General features: G+C 43.6%; 1 protein-coding gene across 2 annotated transcripts in view; it reads left to right on the forward strand.

Annotated features, from left to right (window-relative positions):
• Positions 1–20,919, forward strand: part of cbl (Cbl proto-oncogene, E3 ubiquitin protein ligase) — a 281,338-nt gene that overhangs the window by 167,730 nt on the left and 92,689 nt on the right. For both annotated transcript variants that reach the window (XM_068054161.1, XM_068054162.1), the window contains one exon: positions 18,648–18,769. In XM_068054161.1, the coding sequence (XP_067910262.1) occupies positions 18,648–18,769 (122 nt within the window). The remainder of the gene's footprint in view (positions 1–18,647; positions 18,770–20,919) is intronic.

Consider the following 20,919-nt stretch of genomic DNA (forward strand, 5'->3'; position numbering starts at 1 on the left):
ATCCCATATGCTTTTTTAAATAATCGTTCATGGGATATAGATGTTGCTAGGAAGGCTAGTATTTATTTCCCTTCTCTAATTGCCCAAGAGAAGATGGTGATGAGCCGTCGTCTTGAAATGCTGCAATCTGTGTGGAGTAGGTACGCCTTCATCGCTGTTAGGTAGCGAGATCCAGAATTCTGACGCAGTGAAGATGAAGGAATGGCGATATATTTCCAAGTCAGAACACCTCCTGCCCCTGTTCTAGGCGGTAGAGGCTGCAGTTTTGGAAAGTGCTGTCAAAGAAGCCTTACCAAGTTGCGCCAGTGCATCTTGTAGATGGGACACACTGCAGCCATGGTGCACTGGCAGTGGAGGGAATGAATGTTTTAAGGTGGTGGATTGGGGTGGTAGTGTGGGGGCAGTCAAGTGGGCTGCTGTGTCCTGAATGTTGTTGAGCTTCTTGTGTTATTGCAGCTGTACTCATCCATTGCCTGACACCTGTGTGCATGAATGTTACTTGTTACTTACCAGCCCAAGCCTGAATGTTGATCAGTTCTTGCTGCATGCAGGTATGGACTGTTTCATTATCTCAAGAGTTGTGAATGGAACTTAACACTGCACAATCATTAGTTAACATCCCACTTAGTCATAGCTGGGATTTTGCGTGAATCAACGAGGAGGGGAAGGTGGGACCAGAAGCAGATGGCCCTGAAGCTCCCACTCCGATCCCTGATCTCGCTGCAATCTTGCGCTGGCTGCCCAATTAATGGCCAGTAGGCGGTGGTGGGGGGGGGGGGTCGACAATTCAGTGCTTGGAGGTGGGGACTGAGATGGTGGCCATGTTAGCTGACATCGGATGTGCTGCTGCTATCTTTAAAGGGCTACGAGCATCGGAATGCAGCCAAATGCCTGCTTCAGCCTTCCCCATAAGATCTCCAGCCAGCAGTGTAGCCCTGCCACTGGGAGAAGGCCAAGAGGTCAGCCAGGCAGGCATAGTGAAGGCCAGCGGGGAGAGAGGCGCAGTCTTCGGTGACACTGCTGCTCCAACATCTGGATGTAGCTCATTCTCTGTCTGTACACCCTTGCTACGGAGTACCTTCTGTGCACTGGTGCCTGCTCGTGGTCCCTTCTGTGGCCTTCTGTCATTTTCTATCTCAGACATGCCCCTGCAGGTGGTCATGAGGTTGCTGCTATCCAGATCCCTGTGGCTGGACCTCCCTCCCTCTTGGGCCCTCCAGCGAGGAGGAGAACCTGCCTCCTGAGTGGACAATGCCCATGGCAGGAGGGCACTGCTGGGCAGGAGGGGCACTGCCAGGTGCTTCCTCCAAATACCCCACTTCACCCCTTCTCAACCTTGCCTCAATGCACCCAGGTGTCAGCAGCCAGATGGCATTATGGAGGCTCGACCCCAAAGCGCTTGCACCTGAACTCACCCTCCTCACTGCAAATTGCTCTGATCGTGCTGCCCCAGCCTTCCTGTGAAGGCATACTGCCTCACCTCATGGCTGCCGAATGCAGCAATCACCTCAGCTGCTGCCCCTAGGCACTTGCTGGACAATTCAAACAGGCCTGTAAAACACCATTCAATTACAACTTTAATTACCATAACTACCTCTTAATTGCAATGTTTCCAAAAGCACACACTGTTCCAACTTGACTTGCTGTCCACTGCTGGTAAAATCTGGACCCAGTGTGATGGCATTGGACATCTGTGCTGACACCACCCCACTCAGTTTTTTTTTTGTTCTCCCCTGCCTCCATGGCCACCCTCAAAGGGACCGGAAAATTCCAGCCATAGAGTCATAATGGCACAGAAAGATGCCATTTGGCCCATCGAGTCCATGTCGGCTCTCTGTAGGGTAATCTAGTCAGTCCCATTCCCTACTGTATCCCCATAGCCCTGCAAGTTTAGTTCCCTCAAAGGCCCATCTAATTTGCTTTTGAAATCATTGATTGGCTCCGCTTCCACCACCCTCACAGGTAGTGAATTCCAGGTCATAACCGTTCACTGCTTAAAAATCATCTTCCTCGCATCCCCCGCTTCTGTTACCCAAAACCTTCAGTCTGTGTCCCCTTGTCCTTGTATCATCATTTAATGGGAACAGTTTTTCTTTGTCTACCGTATCTAAACCTGTCATAATCTTGTACGCGTCTATCAAATTTCCCTTCAATCTCATTTGCTCCAAGGAGAACAGCCCCAGCTTCTCCAACCTCACCCTGTAACTAAAATCCCTCTTCCTCTGCAACCTCTCAAGGACCCTGTGTATGACTCCAGCCCGTGGAGAGTTTTCCCCCGATTCCAACTGGCTTCAATTTTGCTCGGGCTCCTTGATGTTGCCCTCTGTCAAATACTGCCTTGATGTCATACGAACATACGAATTAGGAGCAGGAGTAGGCCACTCGACCCCTCCAGTCTGCTCTGCCATTCAATAAGTTCATGGCTGAATTGATTTCTCCACATTACCACTTACCCTCGATAACCTTCCACCCCCTTGCTCATCAAGAATCTATCTACCTCTGCCTTAAAAATATTCAAAGACTCTGCTTCCACTGCCTATGGAGGAAGAAAATTCCAAAGACTCACGACCCTCAGAAAAAATTTCTCCTCATCTCTGTCTTAAATGGGCGACCCCTTATTTTTAAACAGTGACCCCTAGTTTGAGATTCTTCCACAAGTGGAAACATCCTTTCCACATCCACCCTGTCAAGACCCCTCAGGATCTTGTTTCTATCAAGTTGCCTCTTACTCTTCGAAATTCCAGCACATACAAGCCTAGCCTGTCCAATCTTTCCTCATAAGACAGCCCACCCATTCCAGGTATTAGTCTAGTGTCAACCTTCTCTGTACTGCCTCCAACGCATTTACATCCTTCCTTAAATAAGGAGACCAGTACTGCGCACACTACTCCAGATGTGGTCTCACCAATGCCCTGTATGGCTGAAGCATAACCTCCCTACTTTTGTATTTAATTCCCCTTGCGATAAACGAAAACATTCTATTAGCTTTCCGAATTACGTGCTGTACCTGCATACTAACCTTTTGCGATTCATGCACAAGGATACCCAGATCCCTCTGTATCTCAGAGCTCCGCATTCTCTCTCCATTTAGATAATATGCGTTTTTTATTCTTCCTGCCAAAGTGGACAATTTCACACTTTCCCACATCAAATGGAGCCACTCTCGCCTCACCTCTTTAATAACATTTAATTCAGGCTTTATTAACTGCTTTGTTAACCTGTTCTGCCACTTTGAAAGATTTGTGCACAAACACCCCCAAGTCTCGCTCTTCTTGCACCACCTTTAAAATTGTACAATTTAGGATGTATTGTGTCTCCCCTTTCTTCCTACTAAAATGTATCAATGCACACGTTTCTGCATTGAATTTTGTCTGCCCATTCCAGCAGCCTTTCTGGATCCTCTTGAAGAGCGTTACTGTTTTCCTCATTGTTTACTACACTTCCAAGTTTTGTCATCTGCAGATTTCAAAATTGAGGCCTATATCCCCCAAATCCAAGTCATGAATATATATCAAAAACAGCAGTGATCCTAGTACTGAACCTTGGGGAGTTCAACTGTCTATCTGCCTCCAGTCTGAAAATAGCCATTCACCACGGCTCTCTCTTTTTTATCCTTTAGATAATTCTGTAATCATGCTGCTACTGCCCCTTTTATCCCATGGGTATCAATTTTGTTAACAAGTCTTACATATGGTGTTTTATCAAATGCCATTTGAAAGTCGATATACACAACATCCACTGTGCTGACCTCATCCACCCTCTCTATTCCCTCATCAAAAAACTCAAGTTAGTCGAGCACTATTTTCCCTTGACAGATCTGCGTTGGCTCTCTTTATTAGTCTATGCTTGTCCAAGAGAATGTTTATTTTCTCCCAGATTATTGTTTCTAAATGCTCCTCCACCATTGAAGTTAAACTGACTGGCTTGATTGTCAGGTTTATCCTTCTGCTCATTTTTGAACAAAGATGTAACATTTGCAATCCTCCAGTCCTTAGGCATCACTCCTGCATCTTAGGAAGATTAGAAGATTGTAGCCAGCATCTCTGCAATTTCTACCCTTACTTCCCCCAGCAACCTAGGATGCATCCCATTTGGACCGAGCGATTTATCCACTTTCCAAGTGCTACCACTGAGCACTTGGCACGTCATAAGGCTACGGGCCAAATGCTGGCTAATGGGATTAGGTAGACAGGTCAGGTGTCTTTAATGCATCGGTGCTGACTCGATGGGCCGAAGGGCCTCTTCTGCACTGTATTATTCTGTAATACCAGGCTTTCCAGTACCTCATCCACTATCCTGACGTCCTCTTCATTTACCTTAGGTTTGGCTGTCCTCTTCCTTAATAAACAGTGATGTAAAGTACTAGTTTAATACTCAACTGTAAAAATAGAAAAGCAGAATATTTTTTACAAGATGTGAAACTGGTAAGTGTTGATGTTCAGAGAGACTTGGGGGTACTCGTACAAGGAACACACAAAGTTAACATACGGGTGCAGCAGGCTATTAGGAAGGCAAATAGCATGTTGGCCTTTATTGCAAGGGATTGGAGTACAGGAATAAAGAAGTCTTAATAAAATTGCATAGGGCTTTGGTGAGACCGCACCTGGAATACTGTGTGCAGTTTTGGTCTCCACATTTAAGAAAGGATATTCTTGCACTGAAGGCAGTGCAGTGAAGATTTACTAAATTGGTCCCTGGGATGAGGGGGCTTGTTCTATGATAAGCTGAGTAAATTGGGCCTATATTCTCTGGAGTTTAGAAGAATGAGAGGCGATCTAATTGAGACATACAAGATTCTGAAAGGGCTCGATAGGGTAGAAGCTGAGAGATTGTTCCCACTGGTCAGGGAATCTAGAACACGGGGACACAGTCTCAGGATAAGGGGTCAGTCATTCAGGACTGAGATGAGGAGAAATTACTTCATTCAAAGGGTTGTGAATCTTTGGAATGTTCTGCCCCAGAAGGTTGTGGATGCTCCATCATTGAATATATTTAAGGCTGAGGTAGATTTTTGGTCTCGAAGGGATATGGGGAATGGGCAGGAAAGTGGAATTGAAGCCCAAGATCATCCATGATTGTATTGAGTGGCAGAGCAGGCTCGACAGGCCACATCATCTACTTCTCCTATTTCTTGCGTTCTGCCTCCGCTAATAGATCTCCATTTTGGTCCCCAATCGGCCCCACTGTGCTTTTGAACCTATGTAGGAAGCAGTGTGTTATTGGGAAAGGCCATATTTGGGGGAAATAAAGGAATTGAGGCAAGGATTTGATGGGCTGATGTGGTTGGGTTAATTTGCTAGATGTTCATTTGAATCAGATCAGATTTTGGAGCTGTTGGAGCCAGCTGATTTCAGTATGTTGTTAGTGCGAGGCTATCGGTTATTTAGTGCTTGGGATTATGTAATTTGAATTTTGCAAAAATCTATAAAGATGTGGGACCAAAGATTTGTTTTAACCATAAAAAGTACCTTATCCAATCATCAGAAATATTGTAAAGCATCATTATCTCCTCCTAGTTCAGCCACTAGCAAGTTTCACGAGTACAGTGACACCATCTGGTGGTGGAAGTATTAAAACAGTAAGTTATTGAACTCACCAGGATCTTTCTGTTTGGGCAGAATGTACAGAGTGCCCTACCTGGAGTTTTGGATCCTGATAATTTTTTATCAGTTCTATTCAAAGTTGTATTTTATATGTATATTTTTGGAACGCTTTTAATGCTTCTGTAGAAAATGAATTGTTGAAGACTGAATGCAGGAATCTTCATGTAAAATTATCTTGTTTACTTTTGGACTGCGTTTTGGCAGCTGAAGACCTAGTTGCTTAGAAATTTTGTTTTGGAATATTATCTCTGAACTGATAAAGACGATCTTTCCTACTCTTGTGACTCCAAATTGTGCAGGTAGTTGATTCGTGTTGACTATCACAAAACAAGCACCATATAAAATAAAATTAACCTAATTTGTTGTGCTGGCTTACATGGTGCAATGACAGTGTGGCAAAGAGCTTGATCAAGAACAAGGAGGTTCAAACACACTTTATATGTCTGGAGGGCAGTGGCTGAAATGGACATAACCATTATAGTAAGGAAATTTATCCATGTCGTAATCACTATACTTCTTTCCCAAGGGAATATATATACACAGGACAGACCAGATTTGAAATGCATTAGGGTCAGAATAAACAGGAAAACATGGCTGTAATTTTCTTAAACAAGCCGATCAAAAAGATTCCTCTGATCCGTTCCTGTCGACTCATTTAAATTTATAAACCTTGATGGAGGGCCGAGATTGAAGACTGGAAAGAGTAGGTGAGGTAAACCAAGTAGTAGTTATTGGGTGACAGCAGTCTTGACTTTGTAAAAGCCTGTACAGTTACTGGTCAGAGAAGAGTGAAGAAGATAGTCTCTTGTTTTCACAGTGAGGGCATATTGTATCATGTGATGTGGCACTTAACCGACATGCTATGTGGAGCAGACTGCAGACAGATTTAAGAGTCCAAAAGAGGATGATTATGGGATCTGTTAGTAGCAACGGAATTGTATACCACCACAATCTGTAACCTCTTGGTCTGATTCTACCAGGGCCACTCGGCTCCTGACCTCATTACAGACTTTGTCCAAATGGGGACAGAAGAGCTGAATTCAAGAGGTGAGTGACTGCAGCATTTGACTGTGCATCAAAGAGCCCAAGCAAAACTGGAGTCAATGGGAATCGGGGAAAATTGGTTGGTTGGAGTCATGCCTGGCACAAATGAAGATGGTTGTGATCGTTGGAGGCCAATCCTCTCAGTCCCAGGACATCGCTGCAGGAGTTGCTCAGAGTAGTGTCCTAGGCCCAACCTTCTATGGCTGCTTCATCAATGACCTTCCCTCCATCATAAGGTCAGAAGTGGGGACGTTCACTGATGATTGCACAGTGTTGATTACCATTCCAAACTCCTCGCATACTGAAGTGGGCTGATAAGTGGCAAGTAACATTCGCACCACACAATTTCCAGGCAATGACCATCTCCAACAAGAGAGAATCTAACCATTTCCCCATGACATTTAATAGCATTACCATCGCTGAATCCCCTGCCATCAACATCCTGGGGGTTGCCATTGATCAGAAACTTAACTGGACCAGCCAGATAAATACTGTTGCTATAAGTGTAGGACAGAGGCTGGGAATTCTGCGGTGAGTAACTCACCTCCTTACTGACTCCCCAGAGTCTGTCCGTCATCTACCAGGCACAAGTCAGGAGTGTGATGGAATACTCTCCACTTGCTTGTATGAGTGCAGCTCCAACAACACACGAGAAACTCAGCACCATCCAGGACAAAGCAGCCCACTTGATCAGCACCCCATCCACCACCTTAAACATTCACTCTCTCCACCACTAGTGCACAGTGGCAGCAGTGCATACTTTTACAAGTTGCAGAGCAGCAACTCCGAGTCTCCTACAACAGCACGTTCCAAACCCGTGACCTCTACCACCTAGAAGAACAAGGGCAGCAGACACATGAGAGTGCCACCACCTGCAAGTTCCCCTCCAAGTCACACACCATTCTGACTTGGAACTATATCACCATTGCCTTCACTGTCGCTGGATCAAAAACCTGGAACACTCTTCCGAACAGCATTGCGGGTGTACCTACACTAGGTGGACTGCAGCAGTTCAAGGCGGCGGCTCACCACAATCTACTCGAGGGCAATTAGGGACGGGCAACAAATGCTGGCTTGCCAATGACACTTGCATCCCATGAAACAATAAAAAAAACCCCGCACACCTTGCTTATCGAGCCAAGAGGCTGAATATGATCCAATGCAGAGTGTTGAAGGGTGCAGCAGAGGCATACCTTACATTGAAGTGCTAATCTAGTGAAACTGTTATGCAGGGCTACCTGAATGCTAAATACCAAAAGCAACAGGATTTAGACAGTCACACAACAACGGATTAGAGAAAAGCCCTGATATGGCCCTACCATATCCAGTTCAGGATGGTTGAGAAGAAAACAGTTCACAGGTGATGAAAACTCTATGAACATTCCCCTCCTGAACCATGGTGGAGCCCAACTAGAGTGCAAGAGATGAGCTAGAATGTGTTTGCAATTATCTTCAGCCAAAAATGGATAGTCGTACTCAGCCGCCTTCTGAGACCCCCTCTCCCCCTGCTCCTTAGCATGCATGCCAGTATCCTGTCGATATAGTTCATGGTAGGCATTAGGAAGTGGTTGTGTGCACTGGAAACAGCGAAGGCTATGAGCCCTTTTAAAAAAATTCGTTCTTGGGATGTGAGCATTGCTGGCAAGGCCAGCATTTATTGCCCATCCTAGTTGCCCTTGGGAAGATGGTGGTGAGCCATTGCCTTGAACCGTTGCAGTCCATGTGGTGTAGGTGCACCCACAGTGTTGTTAGGGAGGGAGTTCCAGGATCTTGACCCAGCAACAAGGAAGGAATGGTGATTTAGTTCCAATTTAGGATGATATGTGATTTGGTGGTGTTCCTATGTGTCTGCAGCCCTTATCCTTCTAGGTGGTAGAGGTCATGGGTTTAGAAGGTGCTGTCAAAGGTGCCTGGGTGAGTTGCTGTAGTGCATCTTCAGATGGTACACACTGCTGCCACTGTGCGCTGGTGGTGGAGGGAGTGAATGTTGAAAGTAGTGGATGGGGTGCCGATCAAGCGGTCTGCTGTGTCTAAAATGTTGTTGAGCTTCTTGAGTTGTGTTGGAGTTGCACTCATCCCAGGCAGGTGGATTTCATCACACTCCTGACTTGTGCCTTGTAGGTGGTGGACTGGCTTTACGGAGACAGGAGGTGAGTTATTTGCCACTGAATTCCCAGGCTGTGACCTGCTCTTGCAGCCACAGTATTTATGTGGCTGGTCCAGTTAATTTCTGGTCAATGGTAGTCCCCAAGATGTTGACAGTGAGGGATGGCAAAGGAGGACAAAGGACTTGATTAAGAAAGGGAAAATAGAGTATGAGGGAATTAGAGATGCATGCAATAAGGGTGCAACTGTAATTATAGGTGATTTTAAACTACATATAGATTGGGCAAACCAAATTAGCAATAATACTGCAGAGGAGGAATTCCTGGAGTACGTACATGATCGTTTTTTGGACCAATACGTTGAGGAGCCAACTAGAGAATAGTCCATCCTAGACTGGGTATTGTGTAATGAGAAAGGATTAGTTAACAATCTTGTGCGGGCTCCCTTGGGGAAAGAGCAACCATAACATGATAGAATTCTTCATTAAGATGGAGAGTGAGAGAGTTGGTTCTGAGACTAGGGTCCTGAATCTAAATAAAGGAAACTATGAAGTATGAGGCGCGAGTTGGCTATGATAGATTGGGGAACGTTATTGAAAGGGTTGATAGTAGATAGACAATGGCTAGCATTTAAAGAGCACATGGATGAATTACAACAATTGTTTATTCCTTTCTGGCGCAGAAATAAAACAGGAAGGATGGCTCAACCGTGGCTTACAAAAGAAATTAGGGATCCAAGGAGGAGCAATATAAAATAGCCAGAACAAGCAGCAGACCTGAGAATTGGGAGAAGTTTGGAATTCAGTAAAGGAGGACAAAGAGATTGATTAAGAAGGGGAAAGTAGGGTATGAGAGTAAGCTTGCCGAGAACTTAAAAACTGACTGTAATATCTTCTATAGATTTGTGAAGAGAAAAAGATTAGTGAAGACAAATGTGGGTCCTTTACAGTAAGAAATGGGGGAATTTATAATGGGGAACAAAGAAATGGCAGACCAATTAAATACATACTTTGGTTCTGTCTTCACAAAGGAGTACACAAATGACCTCCCAGAAATGTTGGGGAACATAAGGTCTAGTGAGAAGGAGGAACTGTATGAAATCAGTATTAGTAGGGATAAGGTGCTGGGGAAATTGATGGGATTGGAGGCCAATAAATCCCCAGGGCCTGATGATCTACATCCCAGAGTACTTAAGGATGTGGCCCTAGAAATAGTAGATGCATTGCTGGTCATTTTTCAAAATTCTATAGACTCTGGAACATTTGCAACAGATTGGAGGGTAGCTGATGTAACCCCACTATTTAAAAAAGGAGGTAGAGAGAAAACAGGGAATTATAGACTGGTTAGCCTGACATCAGTAGTGGGGAAAATGCTAGAGTCCATTATAAAAGATGTAATAGCAGAGCACTTGGAAAACAACGACAGGATCGGACAAAGTCAACATGGATTTACGAAAGGGAAATCATGCTTGACAAATCTCTTGGAATTTTTTGAGGATGTAACTAGTAGAATAGATAAGGGAGAACCAGTGGATGTGGTGTATTTGGACTTTCAGAAGGCTTTCGATAAGGTCCCACATGAGAGATTAGTGTGCAAAAGTAAAGCACATGGGATTGGGGGTAAGGTACTGACATGGATAGAGAACTGGTTGGCAGACAGGAAACAAAGGGGAGGAATAAACGACTCTTTTTCCGAGTGGCAGGCAGTGACTAGTGGAGTACCGCAGCAATCAGTGCTAGGACCCCAGTTATTCACAATATATATGAATGATATAGATGAGAGAATTAAATGTAATATATCCAAGTTTGCAGATGACATAAAGCTGGGTGGGCGTGTGAACTGTGAGGAGGATGCAGAGAAGCTGCAGTGTGCTTTGGACAGGTTGAGTGAGTGGGCAGATACATGGCAGATGTAATATAATGTGGATAAATGTGAGGTTATCCACTTCGGTGGCAAAAACAGGAAGGCAGATTATTATCTGAATGAAGATAGATTGGGAAAGGGGGAGGTGCAGCGAGACCTGGGTGTCCTTGTGCACCAGTCGCTGAAAGTAAGCATGCAGGTGCAGCAGGCAGTTAAGAAGGCAAGTGGTATGTTGGCCTTCATAGCGAGAGGATTCGAGTACAGGAGCAAGGATGTCTTGCTGCAATTATACAAGGCCTTGGTGAGACCACATCTGGAGTATTGTGTGCAGTTTTGGTCTCCTTATCTGAGGAAGGATGTTCTTGCTATGGAGGGAATGCAGAGAAGGTTCACCAGTCTGATTCCTGGGATGGCAGGACTGACGTATGAGGAGAGATTGGGTTGATTAGGCTTGCATTCGCTAGAGTTTAGAAGAATAAGAGGGGATCCCATAGAAACTGACAAAATTCTAACAGGTTGGAACAGACTAGATGCAGGAAGGATGTTCCCGATGGCGGGGAGTCCAGGACCAGGGGTCACAGTCTAAGGATGGGGATATGCCATTTAAGACTGAGATGAGAGATTTCTTCACCCAGTGAGTGGTGAACGTGTGGAATTCTCTACCACGTGAAACTGTCGAGGCCGAATCATTAAATATTTTCAAGAGTTAGATATAGTTCTTAGGCTAATGGGATCAAGGGATATAAAGAACAAAGAACAGCACAGGAACAGGCCATTCGGCCCTCCAAGCCTGCGCCGATCTTGATGCCTGCTGAAACTAACACCTTCTGCACTTCCGGGGCCCATATCCCTCTATTCCCTTCCTATTCATATATTTGTCAAGATGTCTCTTAAACGTCGCTATCGTATCTGCTTCCACCACCTCCCCCAGCAACAAGTTCCAGGCACTCACCACCCTCTGTGTATAAAAAAAAAACTTGCCTCGCACATCCCCTCTAAACTTTGCCCTTCGCACCTTAAACCTATGTACCCTAGTAACTGACTCTTCCACCCTGGGAAAAAGCTTCTGACTATCCACTCTGTCCATGCCGCTCATAACTTTAAGGAGTTAGATATAGCTCTTGGGTCTAAAGGGATCAAAGGGTATGGGGAGAAAGCGGGAACAGATTACTGAGTTTGGATGATCAGCCATGATCGTATTGAATGATTTAAAAAATTTAAGATTTAAAACCGAGATGAGGAGAAATTACTTCTCTCAAAGGGTCGTGAGTCTGTGGAATTCACTACCCCAGAGTGTGGTGGATGCCGGGACATTGAGTAAATTTGAGGAGATAGATTTTTAATTAGTAAAGGGTTGAAGGGTTATGGAGAACGGGCAGGAAAGTGGAGTTGAGGCCGAGATGAAATCAGCCATGATCGTATTGAATGGTGGAGCAGGCTCGAGGGGCTGAATTGCCTACTCCTATTTTTCTGTTTCTTTGTTTCTGTTCAGTAATGGTAATGCTATTGAATGTCAAAGGGAGATGGTTAGATTCTGTCTTGTTGGAGGTATTCATTGCATGGAACTTGTGTAGTGTGAATGTTACTTGCCACTTATTAGCCCAAGCCTGAATGTTCAGGGCTTGCTGCATGCAGGCACAGATTGCTTCAGTATGTGAGGAGTTTCGAATAGAAACATAGAAAATAGGAGCAGGAGTAGGCCATTCAGCCCTTCGAGCCTGCTCTGCCATTCATTATGGTCATGGCTGATCATCCAACTCACTAACTTGTTCCCGCTTTCGCCCCATACCCTTTGATCCCTTTAGACCCAAGAGCTATATCTAACTCCTTCTTGAAAATATACAATGTTTTGGCCTCAACTGCTTTCTGTGGTAGCGAATTCCACAGGCTCACCACTCTCTGGGTAAAGAAATTTCTCCTCATCTCAGTGCTGAAAGGTTTACCCCGTATCCTTAGACTGTGACCCCTGGTCCGGGACTCCTCCCACCATCGGGAACATCCTTCCTGCATCTACCCTGTCAAGTCCTGTTAGAATTTTATATGTTGCTATGAGATCTCCCCTCACTCTTCTGAACTCCAGCGAATATAATCCTAACCGACTCAGTCTCTCCTCATACGTCAGTCCCGCCATCCCAGGAATCAGTCTGGTACACCTTCGCTGCACTTCCTCTATAGCAAGAACATCCTTCCTCAGATAAGGAGACCAAAACTGCACACAATATTCCAGGTGTGGCCTCACCAAGGCCTTGTATAATTGCAGCAAGACATCCCTGCTCCTGTACTCGAATCCTCTCGCTATGAAGGCCAACATACCATTTGCCTTTTTTACTGCCTGTTGCACCTGCATGCTTACCTTCAGCGACTGGTGCACGAGAACACCCAGGTCTCGCTGCATATTCCCCTCTCTCAGTTTATAGCCATTCAGATAATCTGCCTTCCTGTTTTTGCCACCAAAGTGGATAACCTCACATTTATCCACATTATACTGCATCTGCCATGCATTAGCCCACTCACTGAACTTGTCCAAATCACCCTGAAGTGCCTCTGTATCCTCCTCACAACTCACCCTCCCACCCAGTTTTGTGTCATCTGCAAATTTGGAGATATTACATTTAGTTCCCTCATCTACATTATTAATATATATTGTGAATAGCTGGGGTCCTAGCACCGATCCCTGCGGTACCACACTAGTCACTGCCTGCCATTCAGAAAAAGACTCATTTATCCTTACTCTTTGTTGTATAGCTAATGCATTGGTACTGAACACTGTGCAAACACCAGCAAGCATCCCCATTTCTGAACTTATGTTGGAGGGAAGGTTATTGATAAAGCAGATGAAGATATTTTGGCCTAGGTCGCTATCCTGAGGAACTCCTGCAGCGATGTCCTGGGGCTGAGAGGATTAGCCTCCAATAACCACAACTATCTTCATTTGTGCTAGGTATGACTGCAACCAGTGAGAGTTTCCCCTTAATTCCCATTGACTTCAATTTTACTGGGGCTCCTTGATGCCACACTTGGTCAAATGCTGCTTTGATGTCAGGGGCGGTTACTCCAACTTCACATCTGGAATTCAGCTCTTTTTGTCCCTGTTTGAGCCAAGGCTGTAATGAAGTCTGGAGCTGAGTGGCCCTGGCAGAACCCAAACTGAGCATCAGTGAGTAGGTTGTTGCTGACTAAGTGCTGCTTGATAGCACTGTCGGTGCCACGTTCCACCATTTCTGTTGATGATTGAGAGTAGAACAATGGAGCAGTAATTGGCTGGATTGGATTTGCCCTACTTTTTGTGGGCAGGATATACCTGGGCAATTTTCCACTTTGTCAGATAGATGCCTGTGTTGTAGTTGACAGCATCCTGGCTGTGGTGCTGTAGCTCTGTGAACCAAAGCAGCTGCTCCCCTAGCCAAGTTGTTATATAGCTAATGCATTGGCATCTACCTAACAATGTAGAATATTGCCTACATTCGTCCTATTCTCAAAAAAAGGACAATAATTGGTTGGGTTAAATTAATCCCATCAGTCTCCTCCCAAAAATTAATAAAGCAATGGACAGAGTCGTGACTGTGCCATCAAGCAAGGTTTATTTACCAAACACAGTTTTGGTTTTGCCACAGCCACTTGCCCCCAGACTTCATCACAGCTTTGGTCTAGATATGGATTCAGGAGCTGAATGCCAGAAGAAAGTGAGAATAGCTTCCCACAACTTCATGGCAGCAGTTGACCAAGTATGGCACCAAGGAAACCTAGCAAAACTGAGGTCGGTGGGGTCAAAGGGAAAGCCCTGCGGTGTTTGAAACCATATTTGATGCAAAAGAAGGTAATTGTGACTGTTGGAGGCCAGTCGCCATAGCCCCAGGATATTACTGCAGGAGTTCTTCAGCGAAAGGTCATTGCCCCAGCGAACTTCAGCTGCTTTCTTCATGTCAGGTGAGGAGCCATTTGCTGGCAATTCCAGTGTTTAATTCCATTCACAGCTTCTTAGATAATGAAGCAGCCATACTGGGATTAGGTTTACTGCTCATGTGGAAGAAGAACACCAGCAGGTACTAGTTGGACTGGGGCTGTAATGGCCTGTTTCTGTTTGTAATTTCTAGTGTCCCTTCTGCTCTGGCTGGGCTGTGAGAACGTACCCTAGACCAAGTGTTGAACCTGAGATCTTCCATGTCTGTGCAGCTTAGTCGTTCACTCAGTAAACTTGCTGAGATACTAGGGGAGTGAAAAGTTTGTGTTTATAAGGACGTTTTCCAGTTTGCTCAGTTTGGATTGGTATAGACTTCAGATTGTGTGAACTGGCATAGTGTTAATATTCTAAATGCAGTAAATGTTTCAGATTCTGAACACAGGTGTCACAGGTCAAGAATCTGAAAGCTGTGCTTCAAAAACTGAAATGAAAACAGAAAGTGCTGAAAATACTCAGCAGGTCAGGCAGCATCTGTGGAGAGAGAAGCAGAATTAACGTTTCAGGTCCGTGACCTTTCAACAGAACTATTCTGAAATGTTAACTCTGGTTCTCTCTCCACAGATGCTGCCTGATCTGTTGAGTATTTCCAGCATTTCTGTTTTTATTTCAGATTTCCAGCATCTGCAGTATTTTGCTTTTATTTTAGTCTTCAAAAACTGAGTTTGTGGAAAACATTGCTATTCAGAAACTGCAATCCAAAAATTGGAAGATCAAATTATAATATGGAGTTTGGCTTCCTTGATTGCTCAGAATAACTTGCAATAGGGGTGATCAAAGGTGTGCAGCTTCTGTTTCACTTGCCTTTGTTATCGCTGCTTGGAAAAGCCTCAACAGTTAGCTTTGGAAAATCTAATTTCTGTCCAGTTGGAATCAATTGTGAGAGAAACTTTAAAAATAAATGTAAATAATTGCTATTGCAAATATCTAGCCTCGTTGGGCCTGCAGGTGTCCAAATCAACTGATGTAGAGGTAGCAATAAGCACTTTGGCCACAAGGCACCAGCAGTTCCAATTTATGAAATAGGGGCAGACTGTAGCTGGCCAGTAATATGCAGTTGGTCCTTAGACCAACTTAGAAATCTTTTTTAATTAAATTGTGCAAATAGTTCTTTTAATTTGTTTAATTTGAATTGTCTGTAACTTAAATGGAAATTATGCAAAAAAGGCCTTTGCTGTTTAGGTGCATTTGAACAGGAGTAGGCCAGTCGGCCCATCGAGCCTGCTCCACCATTCAGTACAATCATGGCTGATCACCCACTTCGATGCCTTTTCCCCATTCTATCCCCATATCCCTTTGTCATTGGTATTTAGAAATCTGTCAATCTTTACTTTAAACTCAATGACTGAGCTTCCACAGCCCTCTGTGGTCGAGAATTCCAAAGATTCACAACCCTCTGAGTAAAGACATTTCTGCTCATCTCTGTTCTAAGTGGCTTCCCCTTTATTTTGAAAGTGTGTCTTCTGGTTCTAGACTCCCCAACCAGGGGAAACATTTTACCTGCATCTACCCTGTCTATCCCTTTAAATATTTTGTAGGTTTCAATGAGGTCATCGCTCATTCTTTGAAACTGTAGAGAATTCAGGCCCAGTTTCCCCAATCTCTCTCCATAGGACAGTCCCGCCATCCTGGGAACACGTCTGGTCAACCTTCGTTGCACTCACTCTTTGGCAATAATATCCTCCCTAAGGTAAGGGGACCAAAACTGCACACAGTACTCCAGGTGCGGTTTATCATAGATCAACTATACAACCTATATAGTTTGTTTAAATTGCTTAGTTAAAGCTATCTTAAAAGCAAAAAAAGCTTCAAGTTTAATGGATATGGTGAGTCATTGGCTGTAATTTAGTTAGGCTTGGGCAATGTACTGTGTGTGTTTTATAAAGCAGACTGTAGAGTTATGAGTGATTTTCTTCTGTGTGGGTCTGTTTTTCTTTCTTTTGTTAACTCTTGTGACACTGACCACAGGTTGTATAGTTGATGCATGATATGCTATTAAATATTGAACATTACCAAGTGATAAAACAATTGAAATAATGTGACATTGTCAATTTGTAGATTACTGGTTTTAGAATTGCCGTCTCGTTCAAATCTTGCTTGCAGTGCTTGACCGTTGCCTTTTCATGTGCAAGAAGTATATGTAAAATATTAATCTTTTTCATATAATTATTTTTCAACATGATTACATTGTTTTTAAAATGTTTTCATAAAGTAATTCATTTATGATTTCTTCCATCCCCTTTGGTCATTTTTGTTGCTGTGGGTTGACAGCTCCCCTGCAGTACAACAATTGACCAGCCACTTGAAGGCACCCACTACCGCTTAGACTGAAATTGTTGGTCTATTTTGACCTTTATCTCTTTACCCCAAGTACACCTCTTTCCCTCTTGCCCACACGCCCTGTAGGCAATGTTACTTGCCGCTGCTTGTCGTTTTCCCTTCAATGCCACTTAAGTGGAGTTGAGTGATGCAGGGAATTGAACCTGTACCTTTCTAATCTATAGCACTCGGAGTTGATGCAGATCTCAGTGGCAACATGCTGCCTTGAATGGGAGTGGAGAGCAAGAATATCAGTCAGCCAAGGTCGTCAAGAAGGTGAAACTGATCCTAACCAGTCAGATTGAGTGCTAACGTGGTCATATACTCATTCAAAATTAGCAATTTCAGCAGCAGTTGCAGCTGTGATTAGATTTAAGATTTTTTCTTCACTCATTTTATCAGTGTTCCTATTTGCTGAATTTACTGGTGCATTTCTGTTGGTAAAATTGAAGGAAAGAAAGGGTTAATGACAGAAAGAGGAAATGTTGACTAATTTTAGCACAAGTTCTGGTAAATATGCAAATGTATGATTTGCTGCTTGACTATTGACTTCAAAAATTCACTTAATTTCTTAGAATAACTAGTTCCACCCTGACCTTTTAAGAACTAAGTTGGGTGAGGCTGAGCAGTATTAATCATACATTTCCTATTCAGATATTTCAACAGAAAAAGGAAGAACTTATGCAGCTTGTAACATAGCTATTTAGAAACCTGTAACTGTCAATACTTTACAACATAGCTTCTGCAGTGGATAAGTTGGTGCTACTTAAAGTCTGAAGCAAAAACTACTGGAACAATGGTTTATATTTGAAATTAAATAATGTTGTTGTTCACAGACTGTCAAACAGAAGTATGGAAGGGGCTAGGTAGCGTGAGACTAGTTAGAACATGAGGATGTGAGTTTGAATCCAGCCCCTATTATTGCTTTAATTTGCAGATTTCCGACAGTTGAGAGCAAGAGTATGATAGTTTCCTCTCTTTTCCACTCTATAAATTATGTATATAACAGTTAATGAAACCACAAATGTTGGTAACATTAGGAATGAAAGGCTTCCCTGTCTCAGCTGGCTGGAAAGGTTCTGCATGAAATTAGTTTTGACAGTCTCAACTTGGTTGCTCAGTGGGTGAAAGTCCACAGCAGAATAATTCTCTCAGCTTGGCACAAATTTGGCAATCATTAATTAATAGCAGAATGTGTGGGAAATGGAGGATACAAAATGAAGACAGTCGTCAAGGGTCATATCACAGGAGTGGGTTGACCTGATGAGTAAGTGAGAATTATAATTGGTGTCATTTGTGTGGCAAAATTCATTCCTAAAAAGTCATCTGAAACATTAGAAAAGTTTGTTCCTATAATGTCAATGGTAGCTTAAAAATTAAGTGCATCTCCAGTTTTACTCCTCTTCCCTTAAAAATTTGTTTTTATTCTTGCGAAGTACTTCTCTTCATAATGTATTTAAATACGATCTTCATATGCTGCAGATTTAGATGGTTGTGAGATTGAATCCCTAGGTATGATTCACTTGTCCACTGTGGTTGAGGTCTGTCAATTCTGCCATTGATCATTATGTAGGGCATGAACATTGCTTTATAATGTGTGCAGTCTGACAAAATTCTTCAGCCAATGCACATCTTGTGGATATAAAAAGTTTTTTAAGAAGTTATATTTCGTGGCTGGTGGTGATGTAGAAGAGAATTAGCTATCAGTTATAACAAATAAGCTGTACTTAACTGATTTGTGTTTCTATTGCATAGCCATGGTCGTCGCTGCTCAGGAACTGGAACTCATTAGCTGTCACTCACCCAGGGTATATGGCCTTCTTAACCTATGATGAGGTAAAAGCAAGACTCCAGAAATTCATCCACAAACCTGGGAGGTAAGGAAATTAAGAGCTGCAATACCATTTTGTGTGGAAGGTGGAATAGAAAGAGGGAACAAGAGGAAGAACGACTTTCACAACATGACTTGAGGCAGGATATCATGTTTCATTAGCAACTCCCAGTTTTCCTTTGGGTAATTTATGCTTCCTGTAGCCAAATTAGAGAAGGGAAAAATATTCCTTTAAATCTGTATTTTTGTGGTAGGTGGCATTAGTAGGTATAGTGTGATGCATGGCAGGATCCTAATTAATATTCCTTGGTGAATTTGGGTATTGTTAGTTGAAAGCACTCAAAAATGCCAGAAGAGTTCCTATATTTATATACCATTTGCACGGTGACTGCAGTTACACAACAACTGTAATGTTAGTGTAGAGAGGTTACATTCCCCACTTTTATGCTAAGTTGTAGTGTAAATCCAGAGCCAGGGCAGATTCCAGAATTATACTGCAAGTTTAGGAATCATGCTCAGTGAATGCAGTCTTGAGTTCTGATGTGGTTTCGTATAGAGAAGCATCATCATGTGAATCCTGCCCGAGTATGTAGCAATCAAGATGATTTTTGTTACATAGATCTTGATTTTTTTTTGATCTGTTAGGAATCTCATTAGATTGATGGTGCTGACCTCTTGGCACCCTTTGCTCGTCACCATCCAGGACAAAGCAGTCCACTTGATTGGCGCCCCATTCCTGGGGATCTTCCAGGGTTAGGCTTAACATACCGAGAGTCATACCTAGCATCAAGGAAGATGGTTGTGGTTGTTGAACGCCAATCATCTCAGCCCAGGACTTTGCCACAGGAGTTCTTCAGGGCAGTGTCCTCGACCCTGCGATCTTCAGCTGCTTCACTAACAACCTTCCCTCCATCATAAGGCCAGAAGAGGGAATGTTTTCTGTTGATTGCACAGTCTTCAATTCCATTCGTGACTCCTCAGATACTGAAGCAGCCCGTGCCAGCATTCAGCAAGACCTGGGCAACTTTCAGGCATGGGCTGATAAGTGGCAAGTAACATTTGTGCCACACAAGTTCCAGGAAATGACCATCTCCAACAAGAGAGCCTAATGACCTACCCATGGCATTTAATGGCCTTGCCATTGTTGAATTGTCCACCATCAACATCCTGTGGGTCACCATTGACCAGAAACTTAACTGGACCAGCTACATAAATACCATTGCTACTAGAACATGTCAGAGGGTGGGGTATTCTGTAGCAAGTGACTCACTATCTGACTCCCAAATGCCTTTCCACCATCTACAAGGCACAAGCCAGGAGTGTGATGGAATACTCTCCACTTGCCTGGATGAGTGCAGCTCCAACAACACTCAGAAAGCTGGACACCATCCAGAACAAAGCAGCCCACTTGATTGCCACCCCATCCATTGTCTTAAATATTCACCCCCTCATAGAATCATTGAATGGTTACAGCACAGAAGGAGACTAATCAGCTTGTCGTGTCTGTGCTGGCTCTCTGCAAGACCAATGCGACTAGTCCCACTCCCCTGCCCTTTCCATGTAGCCCTGCAATTTTTCTCTCTTTAAGTGCTTCTCCATTTCTCTTTTAAAGCCACGATTGAATATGACTCCACAACACTCCTCGGCAGTACATTCCAGATCCTAAGCATCTCCTGTGTTTAAAAAAAAATTTTTTTTCCTCATGTCATACAAGCATGTGAATTAGGGATGAGAGTAGGCCACTCAGCCCCTAAAGCCTGCTCCACCATTTAGTAAGATCATGGCTGAACTGATTACTCTGCATTCCCACCTACCCCCAATAACCTTTCACTCCCTTGCTTATCAAGAACCTATCTACCTCTGCCTTAAAAATATTCCAAGACTTTGCTTTCACTGCCTTTTGAGGAAGAGAATTCCAAAAACCCACGACCCTCTGAGAAAAAATTTCTCCTCATCTCTGTCTCAAATGGGTGACCCCTTATTTTTGAATAGTGACCCCTGTTATGACCAGGTGAGAAAGGTGTCTAGGGATCCCTCTCAACCTTCACCTTGTCTTACTGTAACAGGGTTTAATTTTTAACACACATTTTTAGCTCCCCCTTGGTGAGTCCTTGTTCACCGCTTTCCAATTATAAGGCAAAGAAACCAGCACAAACAGGCTTTCTTAGGTTTAAAGAAGAAAAGTTGAAATTTATT

This window comes from Heterodontus francisci, chromosome 22, assembly GCF_036365525.1.
Source record: "Heterodontus francisci isolate sHetFra1 chromosome 22, sHetFra1.hap1, whole genome shotgun sequence".
NCBI classification, from domain to species: Eukaryota; Metazoa; Chordata; class Chondrichthyes; order Heterodontiformes; family Heterodontidae; genus Heterodontus; species Heterodontus francisci.